Source organism: Pezoporus occidentalis, unplaced genomic scaffold (assembly GCF_034315485.1).
Source record: "Pezoporus occidentalis ecotype Australia unplaced genomic scaffold, CSIRO_AGI_Poc_V1 ctg18, whole genome shotgun sequence".
NCBI classification, from domain to species: domain Eukaryota; kingdom Metazoa; phylum Chordata; class Aves; order Psittaciformes; family Psittacidae; genus Pezoporus; species Pezoporus occidentalis.
In genome coordinates, this window is record NW_026913640.1 from 9,007,089 (window position 1) to 9,031,378 (window position 24,290).

The 24,290-nt window shown below is 37.6% G+C and overlaps 1 protein-coding gene across 5 annotated transcripts in view; it reads right to left on the reverse strand.

Annotated features, from left to right (window-relative positions):
- Positions 1–24,290, reverse strand: part of RNF17 (ring finger protein 17) — a 68,568-nt gene that overhangs the window by 15,883 nt on the left and 28,395 nt on the right. For 2 of the 5 annotated variants that reach the window (XM_062615244.1, XM_062615243.1), the window contains exons 21-35: positions 22,465–22,585; positions 21,693–21,810; positions 18,815–19,036; positions 17,715–17,865; positions 16,578–16,696; positions 15,718–15,808; positions 14,910–15,025; positions 13,971–14,278; positions 12,608–12,771; positions 11,699–11,818; positions 10,507–10,587; positions 9,687–9,812; positions 3,720–3,872; positions 1,617–1,773; positions 483–618 (exon numbers count right to left, since the gene is read on the reverse strand). In XM_062615244.1, coding sequence (XP_062471228.1) covers positions 483–618; positions 1,617–1,773; positions 3,720–3,872; positions 9,687–9,812; positions 10,507–10,587; positions 11,699–11,818; positions 12,608–12,771; positions 13,971–14,278; positions 14,910–15,025; positions 15,718–15,808; positions 16,578–16,696; positions 17,715–17,865; positions 18,815–19,036; positions 21,693–21,810; positions 22,465–22,585 — 2,183 coding nt within the window. The remainder of the gene's footprint in view (positions 1–482; positions 619–1,616; positions 1,774–3,719; positions 3,873–9,686; positions 9,813–10,506; positions 10,588–11,698; positions 11,819–12,607; positions 12,772–13,970; positions 14,279–14,909; positions 15,026–15,717; positions 15,809–16,577; positions 16,697–17,714; positions 17,866–18,814; positions 19,037–21,692; positions 21,811–22,464; positions 22,586–24,290) is intronic. The other 3 variants (XM_062615246.1, XM_062615245.1, XM_062615247.1) reach the window with 3 other exon arrangements.

Below are 24,290 nucleotides of genomic sequence, written 5' to 3' on the forward strand. Positions count from 1 at the left end.
CCAGGCAGAACAGGGATTTGAACTTTCATTTTCTACACAAGCAGAGTCAGTTGTGCCCCACTCACACACTCCCTTATCTTACTGTCCAGCTGTCTTCTGAGCAGACTGCAGTTGCACAGGATCAGAGGATTTGTTTGTACACCTGGAAGGCTCAGTCCCTATTTTGTGTAAGCTTCTGGGGTGCAAAAGCAGATAATATATCTGAGCCTACCTTACAGGTTATGTAACCTGCAAATGATGGCTAAATCTGGTATTATAATAGGCTTCTCAGAACAACCTGAGAAAGAACAGAAAGTGCACAACCTCATTCCCTGCAGACATAAATTATTTAAACAGCCAACCTTCTCTGCAACTGAAATTTAATGAATTATTATATCTATAGCTGTATAAAAATACAAAGTAATAAACATAAACCATATTTTGTAAGTGTATACACACACACATACATAGTTTTTACATGCAATTTTTCCTTATGCATTTACCTGCTGCTTGGGACAACTGAAAAACTACCGTAGTCAACAAACTGAACCAGGATCTTAACAGGGTCAGATTTCATAACAGAGAGGACCTTTCCTCTATACCATAAACCATCCTGGTATTCTACAAGGCAAGGCATTTCTGTAAAAAAGAAAAAAAACCCAACAACAATAAACCAATCACAAAACACCGTAAAATATATTCACAGTGCAAAACAATCTGACTGAGCTTGAAACTCCATTTTACTTTGTGACCAAGATTAAGTTTTTGCTTCTCTAATTCCTGCTAGTATTTTGTTCTAGGTATCCTCCAATTCTCCCTGGACTCCACAATCATTAGGATGGAGTTTAAGTCAAGTGTCTCTACCTCACAGGGAAATTATGAGAATTAACAGGAAACTGCTTGGTAAACACAGTGATCCAAACTGTTTAACATTTATACTTTTCAACTTCAACCCATTTGTATTTTTCAGTTAGTAAGCAGATTGATCTGTAAGACAAGAGACAACAGTTTGGAAGAAACAAGGCAGATGCTGCCTGAAACTTCAACTGGAATTTTATTAGTTGGTAGAACACCAGGTACTAGCAGTAAGTGGTTTCTTCACAGAGTTTTAGACCCACATACTTCACATTATTTCAGGCACAACTGTGGACAAGAGAATGTAAGCCTATCTTTTCCCTAAATGGAAAAGAATTAAAGTGAAGAGATGCTCTTTAGGGTTATCTAATTTCAAGCTCTTGGTAACATGATTTTCTGTACATAACTTGTGTCTTATGAATATTTAATAGCAAGATTTTCAGTTACAGCTTCAATTACAGCCACCTTAAGGGAAAAGTTTTATTACTGCTGTATGCAATCTGAACTCAGTTAATCCACTTTAACACTATCAGAAGTGTGAGCTCTTTCCACCATTTTCCAGTGGAGCAGAATGACACAGAAGTCTCAATTTCATGAAAAGTAAAAAAACCCAAAACAACAAACCCATGAGTATAGTCTATCTTATTACTATAATGTAGTATTACTCCTTACTCTCCAGAAGTTTTAAAGATTCATAGAAATACAGAGTTATTATTCTTACAAAAGAATTTCAGGCTTTTTGTACACCCAAATGAAACAACAGTGAAAATACACTAACATACCTGTTAGGAAGTTTGTTAAAAGAGGAAAAGAGTTCACACTTTTATTGCACCACTTCAGGGCTTCATCAAGGCTCTCCAACCCTGAGTCACAGCTGGCATCTCCCCCCGAGGCAGGCTGCTTCATAAGGTTCTTCAAAGTATCAAAGCAAATATATACCTACCCAAAGAAAAGGCTCTCATATTACAGGTTTTTCAGACGACTCAAAACCTTCAAATTCCATCTGTAGTCAAGGATTATTAGAAGATTACTGGTTCCCATCTTTATGAGGATCAGCACATCCCTGATCCTCTTTCTTCTTCCCTCAATTTATGAGTAATTTCATACTTACAGATATTTTTTCCAAGAGCAGAAGAGAGTCACGAATTATTAATGTCACATTTCAATGTTAGGAAGTAAGAATGAAAGGCACACACATGCTGGAGAACATGCCCACATAAGACTTCACATCTAGGATTTTCGCATACGAGATTTCCTAATCTCATTAGGATTCCTCCCTCCTGACACCTGGTAAATAGTCTCACTTTGTATTATCAAAACAAAGATTAAAGTTAATGAAAAAAGAAATTTTGAAATGACATTTTGTTTTATATGCAAAGACATTCATTCTGTTCATCTAATTTATAACTGGGTCATCACTATAATGCTGTAGGTTAGGAAAGTTCAAACAACATGCACAGGCAAATTAAAATCTATACAACAGCTTCTAACTGAAATGCCCTTTTTAAAACAGAGCCATTTCAGAACATGGCAATATTCTACTGGTAGACCAAACAAATTAAAGAGTAGGTTATTATTTTTTCTAAACTCAGCATTATAATTCACTGGCCAGGAAGAAAACTGTCATTTTCTGATTTCTACACAATATAAACAAAACAATATAAACTCCATCATGCAACTGCTACTTAAATCTACAGGAGTCCAAAGCAGCATCCAGTGTTCACAATTATATACCATGATCAAAAGTAAGAGTTTGAATCATTTGCACAAAAGGAACCAGAAAAAATATTCATTATAATGTTCTCCTGTAGAAGAGGAAGCAGGATCCATAACTTAGAAAAAGCCCTTTTCTATGATACCCAAACACTTCCATCTTGTATTTAGTCAAAATAGTTGTACATTACAGAATCACAGAATCATTTAGGTTGGAAAAGACATTTAAGATCATGGAGTCCAACTGTTAACCCAGCACTGTCAAGTCCACTGCTAAACCATGTCCCTTAAGCACATATCTACAAGTCTTTTAAATACCTCCAAGGATGGTGACTCCACCACTTCCCTAGGCAGCCTATTCCAATGCTTGACAAGCCTTTTGGTGAAGAAATTCTCCCTAATATCCAATCTAAACCTCCTCAGCACAACTTAAGGCCTTTCCTTATTGTCCTATAGCTTGTAACTTGGGAGAAGAGACTGACATCCATCTTGGTACAATGTCTTTTCAGGTAGTTGTAGTTTTATAGTACTTCGGTACTATAAAACCTGTTATTTGGTTTACAGACTTACCAAAACAACGAACACACACACATACACCACACACAAGAAACCATTAAGAGTATGTTAGATTTTGTAACACCATCAGCTTCTCACCACTTCCTTTTCTCCTATTTCATCATTCAGCATTTAAAGTCCACACAGGAATCTTTTATGATTGATGAACACTACACATGCCTTTTGCCTGGGAAACTACTTAGAAGGAAGCTGTTTGTAGGTTTACACAAAAATCAATGATCAATCATTGATCAAAGACAGTAAAATACAACTGTAACAGCCAGAAAATGTTCACATTACTATATGTTCCAGTAATTTAGTTTTCAGAGAAAAAGAGATATATTGTTATTGTTCCACCAAGTTAAAATCCAATGACCTGTCTGCTTACTATATACAAGGTAAGTACCAACCTGCAGTATGCATAATTCTAAATATCCATTTTTAGGGAAATGGCCAGTATTTATTTTACTGCCCCTGCTCAAAAGGGTATTTCAGATAAGAATTTATTCAGAGAGTTGCTCTGCACAGCCATCTGCATCAGTAACTCAGTAGCATTTTGCAACCTTACTAACACTTTCTGATATCACTTAGAATTGTTTGCCATGATTTCCTTTTACCTGCATGATGTAACTGCAAAATATGTAAGATCTTACAAAAAGTACCTCCTTAGGGTTCACCAAGTGGGTGACTCTGACAGGGAAGGTATCTCCTGGAAGAGGCAGCGATGGTAACTTGTATGAAGGTGTAACAGCAACATCTTCAAGTAGCTCCTAGACCAAGATAACACATTATTCAAGCATTATATTTAATAACAAAATGGAAACTAGCTTTGGTATGCTTATTAGTTCAAAGGAGTTACCTAATAATGTAAACAGTGTGCCCTTGACACAAGAAATATTAATCAACATTTCCTTTCAATACTGATTTTGTTTTTAAAAAAGCCTCAGCAAAAAGAAAACAGAACTAATTAACAGTTTTAAATATAGAATCATAGAATCGTTAGGGTTGGAACGGACCTTAAAACCATCTAGTTCCAACCCCCCTGCCATGGGCAGGGACACCTTACGCTAAATCATATCACCCAAGGCCTCGTCCAACCTGGCCTTGAACACTGCCAGGGATGGAGCATTCACAACTTCCCTGGGCAACCCATTCCAGTGCCTCACCACTCTTACAGTAAAGAATTTCCTTCTTATATCCAGTCTAAACTTCCCCTGTTTAAGTTTTAACCCGTTACCGCTTGTCCTGTCACTACAGTCCCTAACGAAGAGTCCCTCTCCAGCATCCCTATAGGCCCCCTTCAGACACTAGAAGGCAGCTATGAGGTCTCCATGCAGCCTGCTCTTCTCCAGGCTGAACAGCCCAAACTTCCTCAGCCTGTCTTCATACGGGAGGTGCTCCAGTCCCCTGATCATCCTTGTTGCTCTTCTCTGGACTTGTTCCAACAGTTCCATGTTCTTTTTTGAGGACACCAGAACTGCACACAATACTCCAGGTGAGATCGGGAACTTCACCTGACTGCCATGATTTCTCAAATATGATGGCCAGCGGCTTCACAACTTCATTTGCCAGCTCCTTCAGGATCCGCGGATGGATCTCATCAGGACCCATGGACTTGTGCACGTTCAGATTTTTGAGATGGCCTTGAACCATCTCCTCTCCTACAGTGGGTGCAAGGTCTTCATTCTCACAGTCCCTGCGTCTGCCTTCCAAGACTTGGGTGGTGTGGTCAGAGCCTTTGCCAGTGAAGACCGAGGCAAAGAAGTCATTCAGAACCTCAGCCTTCTCCAAATCCTGTGTAGCCAGTTCTCCCGAGAGCTTCCTGAGGGGGCCTACATTCTCCCTAGTCTGTTTTTTATTTGCTATGTACCTGTAGAATCCCTTCCTGTTATCTTTAATAACCTCTAGCTAAGTTTAATTCTAACTGAGCCTTAGCTTTCCTAACCTGGTCCCTAGCTTCTCGGACAACATCCCTATACTCTTCCCAAGCCACCTGTCCTTGCTTCCACTTTTTATAAGCCTCTTTTTTCAACTGAATTTTCCTCAGCAGCTCCTTATCCATCCAAGGAGGTCTCCTGGCCCTCCTGCTGCACTTCCTTCTGGTTGGGATGCAACACTCCTGAGCTTGTAGCAGGTGATACTTGAATATCAACCAACAGTCTTGGGCCCCTCTGCCCTCTAGGGCTATATCCCATGGAACCTTCCTAAGCAAGTTCCTGAAGAGGCCAAAGTCTGCTCTTTTGAAGTCCAGAGCAGTGAGCTTGCTGCACGCTCTTCTCACTGTCCTGAGGATCTCAAATTCAAGCATACAGAAAGGATGTATCTTTGAAATGACTCTAGTGTACTGACTTGCTACTCCGACTGCTGTTAATTCAAACATGCATTAAATATGGAATTCTCTTTAAAGAGAAAATTATTGAGAGAAAAACTAAAGTGATCACAGCTAAGTGGCACCGATTAATCTGAATGCCATGCCCAATGTTTACTGCAGTTTGCCAGAGCAAGTTATCCCTTAAGGGAAAGGCAAAGGATAATTAACTCCTTAGCCACCAAAATTACCACTCTTTCAAAAAGGTAACAGATTTTGTAAAGTACACATTGTTTCAGTACCACAGCATGCTCCAGTGGGTCTTCCTCTTGAAGCACATGTTTTTATAGTTCAAATTTTGTATGCCATTAACTCATCTGCTTCAAGACAAAATAAACCTTAGTGCATTAAATTATGCCTTTGTAAGGATGCATAGCATGTAGGTTGGCTGGATCGTGGGTCAGGAATACAGCTCCTATTCTGGCTTGTACTTCAATAGTGCAGGTTACAAATGCTACCATTTCTCTAAAATACTTTCTTGGTATTACATATATATACGTACTTGGTGAACGATTTTTCCTATGCCCAGAACAAGAGAAGTGGAAGCAACCAGATACATGTAACTGCAAAATGAAACAGTAAATTCTGACCCCTTCTTCCCCCTGCATGATCTGATATAGAATACAAAAAAATCATTACGTTCCTCAGACTTAAGAAGGAAAACAGAGTGTTTCCACTGAAAATATGTACTTGTGAGATTAAGAAGAAAAAATTTCTTGATAAATAGTAGCAAAGAAATGATGCCTAACTACATCATAGATACATACGCACTAAATGCCAGATTCCTGCAGAACAATCAGAAACACTGTGGTAGGCCACCTCACTACAACTGGGTTTAAACTGGACCTACATTCCACCTCATTCCCAACCAACCACTATGCATAGCTGAGCTGGGTATCTTAGCTTGCTCTTGTGCGTGTCTTTGAAATGAAGACTGCATTTGCATTTTTGTTGTTACAGACTTTCCTTATTGTCAGATTGGCTACTGCTAGATCTACCACACTTAGGCACAGACATTCCAGCTGTAAACACTGATACTAAAAAGATGGTCCACCAAGTCATCTCTAGGAGTTACCTATTTCAAGCAGTTATCACTCATCCTTTCTGCCTTTGCGTCTGTTTTTTAAAAACCTAAAAATGGCTAACATTCCTTATAACATTTGTAAAGCCACAGCGGAAATGATGTATTCTTAATATACAACTCACACATCACATAATGCCATATACTTAATAAGGCCACACAAGAGTGCTTCGCAGCAGGAAGATCTTAATCCAAACTAGGTAAATGGTTAGTTGCAGTGCAGTGTGTTATGTTGTACTTCCTTCTCTACCACATGCAAAGCTTTGTTTATGAACAGCTACATGAGACCACCCTGTAGTGTGAGGCATTAAAGACATCTTCAGGATGATGAAGACCAAACTGATAGCCTGGCAAGTCTCAGATTCTGGTTCCCCTGAAACAGACAAGGTACCTTAGACTTTACTCTCATACTGACAAAAGGAAAGCAGAAACGGCTTTCTATCTAAGTGTTTGCAGATTGCTTTTCCACTAGTCTTGTTGCAAACATCAGCGACGGAACAGGTCTTCTTGGTGTCAGGGATGGTGGGACTTATGACCCACATGGCTGGCCTTCAGTGCATGCCTACAGTCATCTGACAACCCTGTCCTTTATGCAGATAAATCCTGATAAATTCCTAACAGAGAAATATCAGTTTAGGGTACCTGGTAGGTCTTTCAGTCATACAGATCCTTTGTTTTAGAGGAAATTAGCTGCCTGTTTAAAAGTGAGGAATGGGAACAGGAGGACTAAGCCTTCCTCCAAGCTGAAGTGCCAAACCACGCAGCAATCTCTGTGCTAGAATTTGTAATGATGCATGCAGTAGGGCAACACAAGATGCAGCATCTTTTCTGATCTACCATGAAAATCCACGCAGAATCAAGAGGTGGAATTAGCCCTTTGTACACTGCTGTTTCTGCCTGAAGATTTGCCTCTCTGCCTGAAAAGACAATGATCTCTAAAACAGCTGCTGAACAGCTCCTGGTGATGCTAAAAGCGTTCAGATGACAAGTCAGTAACATCAAAAATAGCTTTGCCTGAAGTCTTTGCAGCATTGTCTGTTTTTGCAGATTATGAACTTAAATCTGCAGACTTCAAGTACCTTACGGTAATGGGTCTGATATGGAATGCAGTTAAATAAATAATAATAAATTGTCTGCAGAAGGGATTTTTGAACTGTTTTTGGTTTAGATAGCTGGAAATCATGTGTAGTCAACTGCTGTAGAAAAAAATAAATCTAAAACCTGTTAGTTTTGCTGTAGCTCAGAATGAAGAGATTAAAAACGTGTGTTAAACGAAGCAAGGTCACAGTCTCCCCCATGCCTAATTCTATGAGCACAAGGCAGTACCTGGCTACTTGGATATGACTTGCAGTGTCAGAAACAAAACCAACCAACCAAACCCCATCTCCCCAAAAGCCAAATAAAAAAAAAACAAACCAAAAATCCCCCATGGTATAATGGTCTTGTATATATGTAAGTATGCAAAGTATGTATGCTGTGTGTGTACACACAAACACACATGTACACATACACCCAGAATGAGATTCACTACTGCAAGTTCACCACACTTGGGGTTCTGGTGTACTTCCCAGTGTCCTACTGCCTACTAGTGAATTTTCTGGCTAATGTCTAAACTAGGGTTGTTGTCATGTGGTAACAAACAGCAGGTCCTAAACTCACCTGTGCAGCTTTACACAAGTGCATCTCAAAGGGAAGACTACACTCTGCAGCAAGACACAGGTATAGTAGGCTCTGCTTAAGAAGCTTATTACCACTACTACTAGAGATACAACACATAGTCCTCACCAGATTGCTTACCTGAATCAAATGAAGTTACAAAGCTATAATAAAATATATAATGGCTACACTATACATGATAATAGTATCCTTTAGTCAATGCAGTGTATCAGTTGGCTTCTGAAGATGGCTGCTTAACATCTACATCTAAACCCAGAGCTGATTATGTTTGAATGTTTTGACAGCAGCTTGCTTCCCCCTTCTGCTACTCCTGAGGTCCCGTTCCTGCAACCAGCTTGAGCTCCAGATGCCTTGCTCCTTTTATGGTTCACAACTGAACACCTTCGATCTTAATTTTCCTACGAATTGTTCTGAACCATTTATTCCTGGAATGGATCTGCTTAATGCTATTATTCCTTGTAGAAAGCATTCCAGGCTTTATAGATGTTTCTTACTTATAACCTTCTTACATGGTTTTATTTTTTTTTCCAAATTTAATTTTTATTTTAAGGGTACAACCTCAGTTTAAGATCCACATTTAGTATGGTGAAAGTTCTGCACCATGTGGTGACTTTATGAAAATGCAGCAAGAGACATTTACAATTAGGTTTTCCGCAGTTCTTAAGTTCTGATACACAGACAGATTTTTCTAACTGCATCTCAAGCCCACTGGGTACATGCCAAGACTTACATCAGCACTGACAGCAGCATACTCCGTACTGTAAAATGATTTTCTGAAGCAGAAACTCATGTTGGAAAGAAAAATACACTGGCAGGCTTAAACAGAATTAAGAGAAAAAAAACAACAAGCCCTTAGTAATTTAAATAAACCTGATCCTCAGATTTCAAGGGGAAAAAAAAAATACAGAGAAACTACTTTTTTTTTTTTTTTTTGTACGTGTGTTAAGGCATTGAAGTTTGATGAAAATTTCAATCCTCCTCTAAAGAACACCAAATGGATGTCCCAAACACTTGGAATGAAAAACTTGGGTAACTCCCTTAGGTATTATTAAGTTTACGCTGGAATACTTGACTCAATTTTTATCCTTTATCATTTTTGAATATCTCCATCCTTGGATATGTTTCTATGATTAACGAATCCCTTCAAGTGATAAAAATATTATCCTATTCCTAACACAAGATGTAATGGGAATTTAAACAAAAATGCAAAAATCTCTTTTCAGTAGGGAATCCAAGAACACACTCCATGCTATTCCATACAATCGTGTCAACACATCATCTGTACACTTATGCTACAGAGCTGTATACTCAGCCTTACTACTGTTTACATCATAAATCTCTACAGAATTATGAAAAGAAACAACAAAGGTCACCAGAAACAACTGAATAATCTTTCTAATGTCAGAATAGCAACACCAAAAGACACACTAAACATAAAACCACACAGATGAATCTCACCAGCTCTTTCATGTCCCGACAATCTTCAGTAACACAGAACTTCTGGTATGCCATGAAGGAAGAAAGGGACATTCCTCCAAAATACAGGCTGATGGACAATTTGCCCCATGGGTTATCTGGTAATTCCTAGTTACACAAGATAAAATAAAGATTAGAACAGGAACAGCATGACTGAGGTTTTAGAAACAGCGACCAGGAAATTCAAACTTGTCCTTCCTACATGCACTGTACCCGTTTATCGAAGATACAAAATCAGTAAGGATGGCTATTAACATGACATAAATTGGAATATATCTATTACTGGAATGGCAGCACTGACAACTCACTCTCAACAGTGAAACATTATCCAACATTTGCTCGCTCAGCAGTAAAACCTTTTACAGCTTATCATTAGAAATTAAGCTATACGAAATCATGGGGTTTCAGACAATACAGATTATGTGTTTCTTTGTACTGTTAATGTATTTATTTAAGCATGTCCATGTTTAATTATGTCAAATGTTAATAACTTAAAATCAAATTTAGAAGAACTTACGTTATTGGTTGGTAGGTTACTTGTAAGAATGACAACACGTAATACAAACAAGGACCAAAAGATATTAATACTTCTAAAGGACACAAATTTAAGGCCTGAAAACTATAACAACTGGAGAAACAGCTTCAGTTTTGGGGTTTTGTTTTGTCTAAGAAATATATTTACTGCTATATTACTTCACCTATTACTCCTAATGTAAGTTAAAGAAGAAAAAAAACCCAACCAAAAACAGAGAGAACAAAAAGCCTTGTTCCACATCTACCATCTATGAATAAATTAAGCTACCTGAATGTGTATTTCAACTTCTTCATTTGTAAGTAGTCCTTGAAGGTAATCTACTGCATCTTGCTGCCAAAAATTTCCCATCTATTTGGTGAAAATCAAGAAGCCCCCACACATTAAGATGCTGTCAAGTAATACTCTTACAATTTTTAACACAGGAAGAAGAAAATACATGACCATCATTGAAAAACTTATTTGAAAACACACATCATTAGTTTTGTCTACAACAGTTTAAACATTATGTACTACCTGGTACACTAAAACTAACTGTGTGACAAAGCTGACCAGCAATTTTCAGGTCTTGAAGTGGCTTACAATGAAATGCTGCTTGCCAAGTGTAACCTTTACTGTATCATAATAACGTATGTGTGCATTATTACCTAAAGCATAACCCAAAGATACAGAATTACCCCTGAAGATAAAACTTAACAAACAGAAAACACAGGAAACTTTAAATACTACTTTTATGCCCTGCAATATCTGTCTGTCCCCCAACCTGTAGGCTTACAAGCCCACCTTTCTTAATCTATCAGTTGAACTGTTTCCAGCAATAAAAAGGCTCTTTAAAATAAGTTTAAAAGGAAGCTAGTCATTTCACAGAATTGCAAATTGGTTGAGGGTGGAGAAGGGACCACCAGGGGTCACCCAGTCCAGCCTCCCTGCTCAAGCAGGGTCACCTACAGCATTTACTAAATGCACCACTCAAGTTTGAGTAAGATGTGATGATATGTGAAGATGTTATTTACATACCAATTACTAACAAACCCCCCTAAAATAATTCACATATATTATTTAGACTAACAGTTTCCTACACATGAAGTTCCAAATGAGAGAAACACTTTTGCAGGACTTCTAGATTCACAATTTTCTGGCCATTTTGCATTAAATCCAGGCCTTACTTCTTGTTGCTGCTATTGTAAAATGAAATGCCACTTCAGAGTATCATCCTGCCAACTACTGCAGTGTCCTGTCCCACAAAGACTTCATTCCAGTGACAGCTGGAACGGTCACTTCATAAAGCAATCTAGAAGCTTTTGATAACTGGCTCCCTGGCTGACATGATCCTCACCAGCTATTCCATGAATCCTCATTGTCAAGAAAAAATACTAGCAACTCGTCTCAACCTTTATATGACTAAACAGTGTATTGATTTAAGTAACTACCTACTAAACCCTCTGAGTTTACCCTTACTCACTGGTATTGTCTTGTAGAGCTGACATGGTATGCAAAATGGAGGAATATCAGTATACAATGTAGTTGGATACAGATGGCACTGAGGAATCCTCTCTATACAACCATGATCTATGTACTGTACCTATATGAAAAGAAAAACTTTCCTGAAATAATTCCTGTTTTTTAAGTCAAGTTTTATAGGAGAAAGCAGTTATTTACAGCATTCACTTCTCTAGAGGAATAAATAATGGTTTGCTGGTAAGCAGGTGACATGACAAAATAGAAATGAAGGATTAAAAAACTGGTATGGCAAGTACATTCAGGCTCTAAACTTGTCTGGCAAGAAACCTTAACTTCTGTGTAATACCTGCAACAGTTTAAAACTGAAAGAACTAAAATATGTGTAAGCTAGGATAGTATCAGATGTCTGAACCTGTATTCAAAAAGCATGAGCAGACTCAAGAGTTTAGGTAAATTTAACTCCGAATTAGAAAAAGTACCTCTATATTTGTGCAGCAAAAAGAATTAAAACCAGACAGCCACTATTTTTTGGGTGGGGGGAAGCTAAACATAAGTGTTTTCAAAGTCTTCCACATACGCTAACAACAAAAGAAAAAAAACTAAAAGGGATTACTTCCAGGTGATCAAGGGTAGTTTTTAACTTAAGGACATTTATCATCACCATGAAAACTACATTGTACAACTGAAATAAGTAGACAGAATTCATCTTTAAACTAAATGCAAAAACCATGACACTCATCACACTTGATGAGCAGAATGAGCATCTGGACAAGCAAGTCAGCTGAATGAAAGAAGGTGTGATAATAAATTTATTTTAGTCTTATTTGCCCTTTTTTCTTAAGATCCATGTGCACGTTCACCATGTTCATGCACACACAATCCCGCCCTTCCGCCATATACCTGAACTTACCTGGAGTGTACTGCCACAGAGTTCTACAATTTTACCTCGATACCACATGGTATCTGATCCTCTTACAACACAAGCTTCTCCCTTTTTCCAGCTATAGGGTTCCAGAAGTCCAAGACATTTGAACTTACTTTGTATTTCAGTCATCAGTTTACTTAGTTCAATTTCTGGGCAGTGGGGGGAGAATGAAAAAAAAAATATATATAAAATTCTGCAACTTATTAGTGCAAACTGTTTCAATCATTAAACCCAGCAGATTCAGGTGAATATGCGTATGAACAAAAAAATGTATTTGCTGCTTAAAGCATTTTCTAACACTGACAGAATATGTATGTTCTATGTCTAGCATACGGAAACAAGTTTCTATTTAAAACAAGTAATAAACTGCACTTCCAATTGTGAAACCATTAGTAATTCTGGACTACAATTTCAGAGAGAAAAGGGGTCTATAAATTTTGCAACTGACACCTTGCAGCACTAACACAAAAGCCTCTCCATGAACTAGACAAGATCCCCAGAGACAGTGTTAGGACATCATAGAAGAACACAAACCAAACACATGTTCAGAAGACCCTCTTCTGCTGTAGGTCAGTCTACAGAAACAACTGCAAAAACAATACAAATGGGCAGATGGGGCTACTGTATTTTGAATGTTGAACTTTTATGATACAAACTAAAAGTTAAATGGACTTGTGGAGTAAAAAAAAAAAAAATATTCTCATATGTCAGATGAAAATATACCTTTTTCAACCAGTACAAAGAGAAAATACTGAGATACAGAATTTATCACAGCACAAATAAAGAGCCCAAGGAAACTGGGTACTTAGCTCACACAGAAGGAAAAAAAAAAACAAAAAAACCAATGAATATTTGAGAACCAGGCTAATTTCCAAGAATCTTTACGACTGCAATTTCATTACTCTTGTTAAAATGTATCACAATGTCAACATTATATATATAAAAAAAAAAAACCAACCAAAACCACTTGCTGCTTCACCCAATCCTGCCTAGAGAAGAAAGCCAAGTAACCTGCCCACCCAATAGCTTAGGGTTTTTTGATTTTGTGGGAGATTGGAAAGAGAGCTGGTTTTGTTGGCTTCAAGGACAGGACACTGTCTCCTGGGGATCTGGGTTATCTGCTGGACCTCTCTCCACTCCTGCAGAACAAAGGGTGCACAGCCATGTACCCCTCACCTCCATCCCAAACGCCTTATCACCTCCCAACAGCAACCTGTCCAACAGGTATCTTCCAGAACTGTGTTCTGACACAGAATACATATACTAAAACATGTATCTGGTATACTCTGATTTACCAAAGGTATCAGATTAACAAGATATGAATGTATTTTCTTCTATGCAATCTTACCAGATGATTTGGGTATTATATAAATAGTTCCATCGCATCCAATGGAGCTTACTATAGCTTGAAAAATTTTTGCTTCAGGTATAACAGGGGACATATATACTTCACCAGTTCCTGAATGAAGCAGTGAGTTGTATGTTTTGCATGGTATTTGTTCACACTCCAGAATAGTGATCCTTTCCTCCGGAGCAAGGCTGTTTCTTGCATATACAGTTCTGGAAGTGCAGCTATCCAGTTGTGTGTTCTCCTGCTTTAAATGTACTTTAAGATGTTCCTTGGAGACTGAGCAAGCCACATCAGCTTTATCAGTTCTAGCAGGTTCAAACAAATTGTATCAACAAATTAATTGACACAGAACTCGAAAAGTGAAAAAGAATGAAATAATACAAGTGGATGCTGGGGAGCGACTCTTCATTAGGGACTGTAGTGACAGGACAAGGGATAACAGGTTAAAACTTAAACAGGGGAAGTTTAGATTAGATATAAGGAGGAAGTTTTTTACTGTGAGGGTGGTGAGGCACTGGAATGGGTTGCCCAAGGAAGTTGTGAATGCTCCATCTCTGACAGTGTGCAAGGCCAGGTTGGACAAAGCCTGGGGTGACATGGTTTAGTGGGAGGAGTCCCTGCCCATGGCAGTGGGTTGGAACTAAATGATCTTAGGATCCTTTCCAACCCTAACTATTCTATGATTCTATGACTCTAAAAAACACACAAAGATGGCAAATGCTTCTTAAAGTACTATCAAACATCTCATCTACCAACCTGGAGAACCAAAACATGTAATGGATACAATTACTAGTGTTATACCCAAGTAAGTTCACTGAACATGGAGTTCAGTTGCTAAACATTCTGTAGAGAACAATCCAAATTTTTGTTTTACTTATTAGCTTATCATGATGTGGATATGGGAGTCTGAAAGAACATAAAGAAAAACATCCAAACCTTCTGTTTCTAGAAGCCAAACCCTTTTTAATAAGGTGTTCTGAAATATCAACCAATTCTCCTGTTTCATCCTTGCAAAGAATTTTCACAGGCAATGCACAAGCCCCATTACTTTCCTGAAAAAAATGAGCAGCACAACATACAATATGCATTTCCTCTAAACTACAGGTATATTTTTATTTTATTGGTATTAACTGCAAATCGGGTGTCGCTGAACAACTGCTCACATCAGAAGACACAAAATTCATTTAATCCATGTCACAGTTCCCATTGTTTTACCAACCTTTCTAAAGATGACATTAAAAAAAGTAACAGAATAAACCCCTTTTTCCCTTAGCTGTTTTATTAGAAAGAGCTGACATCAGACACCAAATAAATCAAACCTGCATAATAAGTTTATTTTAACCATTACAAGAAACCAGCTAACCAATGGTGTTTGTGCACCACTGTATTCCTTCTTTCAGTTTCTGAGGTTTAAAAACTAATATAGTAGCTGCTGAAATCACTCTCATCAAGAACACCGCATCTTTTTCTGCTGTCTACAAAAGCTCTCAGCATGCAGTGATCCCAAAGATATAAACATTATTCTTCAGTAACTAAATACATGTAAGACTGTTCTTTCCACACTGTGTAGCCAAACTGCTCTAATAATTAAATGAACAACAAAAGCAGAAAATGAAAAAGCATCTTTTCCTGCAAAGCAAACAGCAATCTATGCCAGTTCCACTCAGATTTTTTTGAACAGTGAAATATTGGGGGGGGGGGGAGAAAAAAATGACATCCTGACAGAAATTCTACAAATACAAACCTGTATAATCATTTTTACTTCTGCCCCAGTTAAGTAATCATCTAGACATTCACATGCTGTTGCGGTCCACTGTGCGCTTCCACCTGTTGGTCTAACAGAACAAATTACAATCTCCCTTAGTACATGAGAAATTGGCATCTCCTGAGCTTAACCAGAAAGCCTTCCCTCAACCGAGATCTGCATATTCTGTGTTTTTAACTACCTGAAATGTCACAGAAAAGATGACAATCTCTGTTACAGTCAACAGTAAAAAGAAATGGTTACTCATCTCTGGATCTATCTGACAGGAAGTACTGAAAAAACACAATCCCAAAATTTCAAAATGAGGATTGTGAGTTCCAGTAGTATACCTGCCTTAATAGAATGAAGGAAAATCCATACTTCATCTAGAAATTAGGCTTTTTATAGTCAGTCAGGGGATGGGTATTACAAACATAGTTAGTTTTCCTTCACAGTGCAGAAGTCACACAAACTAATGCATGGGAGAATATGCCTGTTCTCTTTTCTACAGTCTAAGTCCTGCATGTTTTCATGAGATCCGATTCATCTCAAATTCTGAGCCAAGGAAAAAAGCATTCAGTGAAACAAGAAAAATCTTTACCACTGGCCCAGGATTTTATAATTAATCCTATGAATACTATTTCTATTTGTAGCATGACTTCCGCTTTAGTGGTATGTAGCAATAACCCTTAGGAAAAAAACCCCAACCTTTTATAATCACAGCCACCATCTTATTTCTTCTTTATCCAAAAAGCAAACTACTTAAGATAATCTCAGATACTCAGCGCTAACACAGGAAAATATGAAGTTATGTCATTATTTGTTTCTAATACTGCTACTCAGTATATGAGAAAAGCTACCTTATATCTGCCAAGGAACATTCAATTGCTAATGTCCTAATTATCTTCATACTTTCCTCAAGTTTTCTTAGACACTGGGTATCAACTGTTTTTTCAGCTCCAGAATCGTAAAGCATTACCTGTTTCAGATAAGAAACACACTGAAACAAAAAAAAAAAAACACGCCCCTCTTAGAGCTATCTGCAACAACGGTAAATTGAAGCATGCCTGAACAGGTAAACAAAATTCAAATATTATCAGCATTCAACGAATGGACTTTACACTGAAGTCCTTCATCACACATCACAACCACCACAGTGTACTGAGAGGACAAAACACACAAACATGCTCAAACAGCAACAACTTTACAGAGGCTCTTATTTGAGTAAGGAAATTTATTTTCATTTGCTTCAGTTATGCAGAGTTTATATCTGTAGACCTAGGAATACTGAAACAGCTCCCCTCCACCAACTGCTTTTTAGTCTGACACAGTTCAATAGCTCTTTGAGGGCTCTTAGCCTTAAAAAGCAGATGATGCAAAGCAGAAGTATAAAAAGTCCCATTTCTGCTTCCTACATTTGAGGCAAGCAGTTGTGATCTACTCCTGAAATGCCTCTTCTGATGCTCCTTTTTCTTTCCAAATGAGTGCAACAAAATGCATGTTTAAAGCAGCACTGTGTGAAAAGTTACTGTGGAAGTGTTAAATTTAAGTGCACAGTGCATCACCATCTGTTTGGGGCCCAAGCAACAGCCTGACTACATGTGTTCCTGTAGTGGTGCACTCAGTTAAACTGGCTCCATCTTCTAGCAAGTATCATTAAGTTTGAATTAATGTGACAACCCTCAGGTTTATGCAGCTTCTGGAATCTAAGCTAAACTGTTAGGTTACAGCATGGGAATCTGTGCCATGCTTCAAAGTGTAGTGTAAACATACACATAGTCAACCTCATGAGCCTTCCTGAGCTCCCAGGTTCCCTGCTAAAGGTGTGAAACAGTACCTTATTTGCAGCAACATGCAAATAACTTAAACTCTTGGTAAAAGCAAAAGGCTCTGAGAAAATATTAGCAAAGAAGTAAAGATTTGACATTATTTTAATCAATGAATGGTTACAAACTTTAGAAATACAAGTTTGAACCCTGTTATGATACAAGGCTTACCTCTGCACTTGTTTCAGAGACAATCCTAATTATTTGACCTCTTTGCCACTGTTTCAAATCATGTACATAAACAGCACAGTGCATTCCACTTTCCCACTTCACGACATGGGGCTGGAATTCTTTGTAGATGGCAGCCATCTTCTCCTGTAAACTAACATTCAAAAAAACTCCTTTTCTTGTGGTATAATTTTATCCAGTGAATAAAAGGCTTATTTAGTCAATTGCTGTTCAACTAGCATACACTGAAATTTTATTAACTGTTCAGTATTTTATTGTAGTTTTTCTTCATGGCATGTTAGAAAAACATGAAATGGAGCTTCAAACCACATGCAATCTGATTAAAATTCTGTAAAGCTATCATGTTTTCTTAAACAACGGATTTAATCTGAGTGATCCTTACTGTTCTATATAGCACTATTTGAAAGATGCACTATTTTCTTGCAACAGCTTGAAAAGTATCATGACACTAAATGAGTGTCATGACAAATTCAATGGGACTTTAGGTAGCTACAAGCAAGAAAGTAAAAAGATGAAAAAAACGAGAAGAGGCAGGAAGTAAGCAAGTTGCACTAAGCAATGACATTTCCATTTCACTATCTTCAAACACTATTATCTAAATGTTACCTAAATATTTACCAAAGGAAGGCTGATACACTATGTCTAGAAATTGCCTTCAAACTTTTCTAGCAACATATTAGAATTGTGTGGAAAGAAATACTTGACTGGAATTCTATGACTTAGGATACCAGTATTATTTAACAAGATTTCTAATGAAGGAATGGGGAGGAGAAAAGCAAGCAGAGAGACTTCATTATTTTGGATAGTGCTACATTTGTCAGACCCCAATACTTACTACATTTAGGCTGATTTGAAATAGGAGTCAGATCATGTACTTAATTTGAAATCACAAATAGTTAATAAACCACAACATAGTGTCCATTTGTCTTTTGTTCCTATACTTTGCTCAATGAAGCCATATAAAGTCAACAGGATTTAAGAGTACCCAGTACCAAATGCAACCGTAATCAGAGCTTGTTCTAGCTATACTTCACCAGTTTATAATTCAAATGCCTTGAGAAAAGTTCTTTGAATTTTAGTACCTTTTCAGTATATGTTCTGATGACAGCCATTGTACAAAAATTTTACTAGGAGACACAACATGACTAATTCTCACTTGTAGCTGTTTATTACAAAGTAATCTGAGATTTGCTTCATCCATGGATTCCATGTCTATAGGATTTAAAGCTTCTAAGGTTTTAGGAATTTCTTCTATAGGCACATTCCATATTTTATTAGGCTCTACACCAGTACTTTCAACATACCTGTAAAAAAAATAAAATACTTAGAATGGAAAGTTTAAACACATTTTAAACAAAATGAAAAAAGAGCTCAATAATCCCACTTCAACATGACAGGAATCATTCAAGAGGGCTGAATGAAGAGTAACTCAGAAAAGTAGACCCCTGCCCCCCCCAGCAAAAGACAAAATCAGTTCTAAATGCTATTTCTGAAACACTCATGGTAGTAACATTTTTATTCTTCTTCAGAAGATATCCTTGCAGATTCTACTATCAGATGAAAGCACTATGCAATATGGCCTGTCAGCAGAAAAGCAAGCCTGACACATACGGGCTGCTGAACATTAACATTTGTCCCTGGCTTAAAAGAATTACTAATATCATGCTTCTGGAAAGCTGTGTTGCCTTTGAGTAAAAGCTGCAACATTCAACTTCTCTGTAAATATTCCTTTCAGAAATAAAGGATATTAACTTTAGTGAAACATAGAACTGTTGGAACAAGTCCAGAGGAGGCCACGAGGATGATCAGGGGGCTGGAGCACTTTCCATATGAAGACAGGCTGAGGAAGTTGGGGCTGTTCAGCCTGGAGAACGCAAGGCTGTGTGGAGAACTCATAGCAGCCTTCCAGTATCTGAAGGGGACCTACAAGGATGCTGGGGAAACACTCTTCATTAGGGACTGTAGTGACAGGACAGGGGGTAATGGGTTTAAACTTGAACAGGAGAAGGTCAGGTTAGATATAAGGAAGAAGTTCTTTGCTGTGAGGGTGGTGAGGCACTGGAACATTTGCAAATGCTCCAACCCTGAAGTGTTCAAGGCCAGGCTGGTGTCCAGAAGGTGTCCCTGCCCATAGCAGGAGGTTGGAACTAGATGATCTTCAGGTCCTTTCCAACCCAAACTATTTTATGATTTTATGATTTACCTCTCTAGCATACCCTGAGAAAACAAATGCAACGCAACTGGTCTAACAGCTGAGTACTGAATGAAGCACAGCTGTGGTATAACCTTGATGAAAACGTGTTAAATTGTGTGAACTGGACAGAATAAATCCCAGCAGCAAGAGTTGGCTGGTACGTATTTTGAGCCACAGCCCAGCTTAGTACAAGTCTCTGTGAATTATGACAACTAGAGATGCAAGAGACTGCAGCTTGCAAAAGCACCTGTTTATGCAGAAGAACTGCTTTCTTGTAAAAATCAAGAACTAAAGGAAACAGCAAGCCTCAGTTTAACTGCTGGCCATTTCTGGGCCTCTGGAAGAAACTCTTCCCAGTTTTCGGAGATCTACCACCTGTCTTTTCCTTCCATAAAGGAAACGAACTTCTTTGCCAGAGAGAAAATTCCACACTGACGAAGTATTGAATCATCTACTACATACTGCTACAAAATTATTTATGTGAACCTTCCTGAGGCAGGTATTTGGGAAGTGCTGGTTAAAACAGCTAACTTGTAGAACTAGGAAAGAAATGAACACCATAGCTCGTAAAAGCGCGTATCCTGACAACAACTAGTCTGAACTATGAAAAGGACAGAGGTGATCAGCCAGAGAGAGCTCTTCCAAGTGAAACACATTACACGTCTTACTACCACCTCTCTAGTAAGTCCAGTATAGCATTATCATAGCAGATACATCAGAAAAAAATAATTTAGAATGAACTTCAGACTCCACAGTTTCTTCCTGGAATTCTGTATGGACTACTTCCTATCCCAATGCAAGAGTAAGGTTACTGACATTTGCTTGTCAGCAAGTCAGCTTCAAAGGAGCATTGTGTCCTCCTGCTTTTATTGTCTTGTACTAGTTTGTTATTTAAGTTTGCACTTGTTTGCAGATCATAAGCAGACATCTAAGTATAGTTGCAACACAACAGAATACCCTAGTGACAGTAACAATTCAGCATTTCAGTTTAAATAAAGATACTTAACTTTACAAAAATCTTAGTTAAAATTAAAATCAGTAAAAGAAAACTGTTGCTAGGATTTAGTAGTATTTCTGGCTAAGAAATGAAAATGCACTTATTTGCCTCCCCCTGAAAAAAAGCAAATTCAGGGATTCCCTTCTGGAATAAACCATTTCTATTTAACAATTTTTTTATTTTGTTTAGTATTCAAAAATAATGAATGAAAGCAAAATTACTGATTTTCATGAATACAGCCCATGAGTTATCTTTTTAAAAAGCCAACAAATTAAATGCAGCACTGCTATTTGCTTATCAGTCTCATCTCCCCCAGCAGGCTTCCCAACAATTCTGTCCGTTGCTGTCATAGCTGGTTATAGAGAGTATTTGTTTTCTAGTAGCAGACCTTCCAAAGAGATGACTTACCTCAGGTGCAAGTTAAACACACAAAAGTGCTATTTCTTGTCTTACTACAAGGGAATGGGAACCTTAATGATAAGCAGTTCGGGAACATCTGGAACTTAAGTACATTGCAAGTATGTTATAAACATTTAATCTCCAGTTTTTGAGTCAATTACAATTTCAATAGATTATGTTCAGCAAGATTTAGTTTGAGAATTCAATTATGCCAAACTGCAAAGTTATGCTCTGTAACATGTCAGTTGATGAATGTGATTTGTAATGAATGTGCTAAACTCCAGCCACTGGGGTGACATACTAAAGCGAGTAATTTTGTTACGCAAATTCAGTATTTCCAAATATTCTCAGTTATGCACAGTGTATTTACCCAGGTATGTTGGATGCTAGGTCTTCTTTAACTAGCTGACAGTTAATACTAAATCTTCTTCCATGAACAGCAGAGGAGTAAAAAAGTTCAACAGATAAGATGTTGTTATCTAAAATTTCTGTGAATGAATAATATAATTAGTGCTGATCAATGACAATAAAAAGACAATTTATGGTTTTGAAGGCATGGCAAATGGTACTAAAATACAGAATTTTTAAAATTACATTTGATTTATAAAAGAGTTGTTTCTGAGCATCAACAATAGTGGCTTAGCTTGCCCCGTATCTGTAAGATTAACTTAAAGTACACCAATAATATGGTTTCCAAACCACCACTCCACAGGCACTGAAAAATAACTAGCTACATATTAACAGTAAATGGTATTGTATTGAGAAAAATCCTGCTAAGGCATGTAAGTGTCATCTGAAATCCCTTCCTCGCCATGTTTTAGAGCAGCAGTGATCACACTCCCAGCTACTAATATTTAAGAGTCAAGGATAGCTAGTGCTTTTGGAAACAAGCCCATCTTGATAACCAGGATACTTTTATCCCTTAATGCTGGTGTGGACTGTAAGGGATGACATAAACAGAGCTCCTGTCAGTTTTATCTGTCATGCCTCTTCCAATTAGTTCATGTTTAGATATTCTCACTCCAGGCTACCTGTTGTAAGAATGAACATAAGCATTTCAAGTAAATACTATTTAAAAGTCCATGTTTGTATATTTGAGCCATTTTAATAATAAACAAATTAATACACACTTGATAACTTACCAACAACTGAACACACTGTAAGTTTATCTTCAAGCACTTCTTCAAATCTTTCCTTGGCTTCTCTGCTCCACTCATCTGCCCCTTTATAAGGCTCAATGTAAGCCAGCCTGCACCTAATTGCCTAAAGAATAACTCAAATTATGTATCTACCGTCACCTATCAAGACCATCTCACTACAGCCAGATCACAGCCTTTGCTCTGCACTCATGCAGGACAAGACGACAGCACGACAAGATTCTACATTACCAATGCTAGATTTTAGATGACAACCCCCATCACCTGAGCATGAACCTCAAATTCAGACACATTCTTGCTGAAATAGAAAGGCCTTACTTCTCCTTGCCTCCATTTATGGTTAGGCATAGAACTAGAGCAGAGATCAGCAAAGATTACTGCAGAGAGTGATAAAGAAAGCCTTCATCCTGCTTTGCTTATGATGCAATAATCTTGACTGGAGCATCTAATATCAACGTTATTAAACCATTGTAGAAGCCTGAACCACTAAACACAGAGACACCATAGTTCCTGTATCAGAAAATTCCTGCCAGATTTTTGAGAGGTGTTAATTAGGAGACATAAAAAAGCAAAAGAGACACAAAGGAAGCCAGACGAGATGAAGTACTTTGATTAGAATTTTTGTTTAGCATTTTTATTGCAAACTATGCTACACTATGACTTTATTTTAAATTAACTGTGAATGTCATTGTTTCTTCCTTCTTTATTGCGCTGAAGGAGAGAGAGTAACACAGATGAGAAAAAAAAGAAAAAAAAAGACAATAGAAATACGAATGTTTTGTGCAGATATTCTTAGGTCCCAGGCAGAAAGATATGAAAATAAAGACTGACAGGTTAAATAACCATTAAAAGGAAGAGCTGTGGATGACAAAACCAACACTACATTAAGCATTGCTTATGCCAGGCTTAGCCAAGATTTCTGCACCATCCAAGTCCATTAAAATGTGTTAACATTAACACACAAACTGTGTTAATGTGCTGAAGAAAGTCCAACTTCTCTTGTAATTGCCTAATCCAAATCTCTTAAACAAACAACTTAGATTTAAGGCAATGTTCTTTAGCCCCTTCTCCTTTATGTTCAAAGTGAAGAGGCCTAGTAGCAGGTACTCAAGAGCTGACAAACTTAGCAGATTTTTATGAGTACTTATATTTGGTTAATAACAAGCAATCATTTGGAATAATGGGATTAACAGGGCAAAAATCCCAACACCCTTATTTAATCCATTAGCTGCTCTGATCTGAAGCGTTAAGACTCTGCAAAAGGAAGAACATTTTGCCATTTTCAGAATGTTTCCTCTTCCTTGCTGTCAAAAAAGGCTCAATTATTTTGGCTGAAACTTTCTCCAGTTATTACTCATAATATAAACAATTAAATCCTATTTTCAGTAGACACTGGCCAACTTTAGATACAACCATCACTACTTCTGTTGCCTACAACTGGTTAAATGCCCTCTATAAAACATAGGAAGTTTTAAAGTTTAGCATAATCATGATTGGTAACCGGAACCAACAAATAAACAGCTGAAGAAAAATAACTGCTTCCTACTAAAGTGCTTTTTTTATTTGACAGAATACTTTGCAATTGCCTTCCCCACTGTTTTTTTTTCTCCTTGTCAAAAGAGGGAAACTCCTACCATACCTAAAGTTAGGAAAACACCAAACTGTAAGTGCCATAAACCAAACAAGAACCTTTTGTGCTTGTGTTTGTTTTGTTTTTTCTTAAGACCATCATTAGATTACCATTTGAAAGTAAAAGAATGCGAAAATGACTTTGTTTTTTGGAGTAAAAGAAGGTAAATGAATTAAGCACA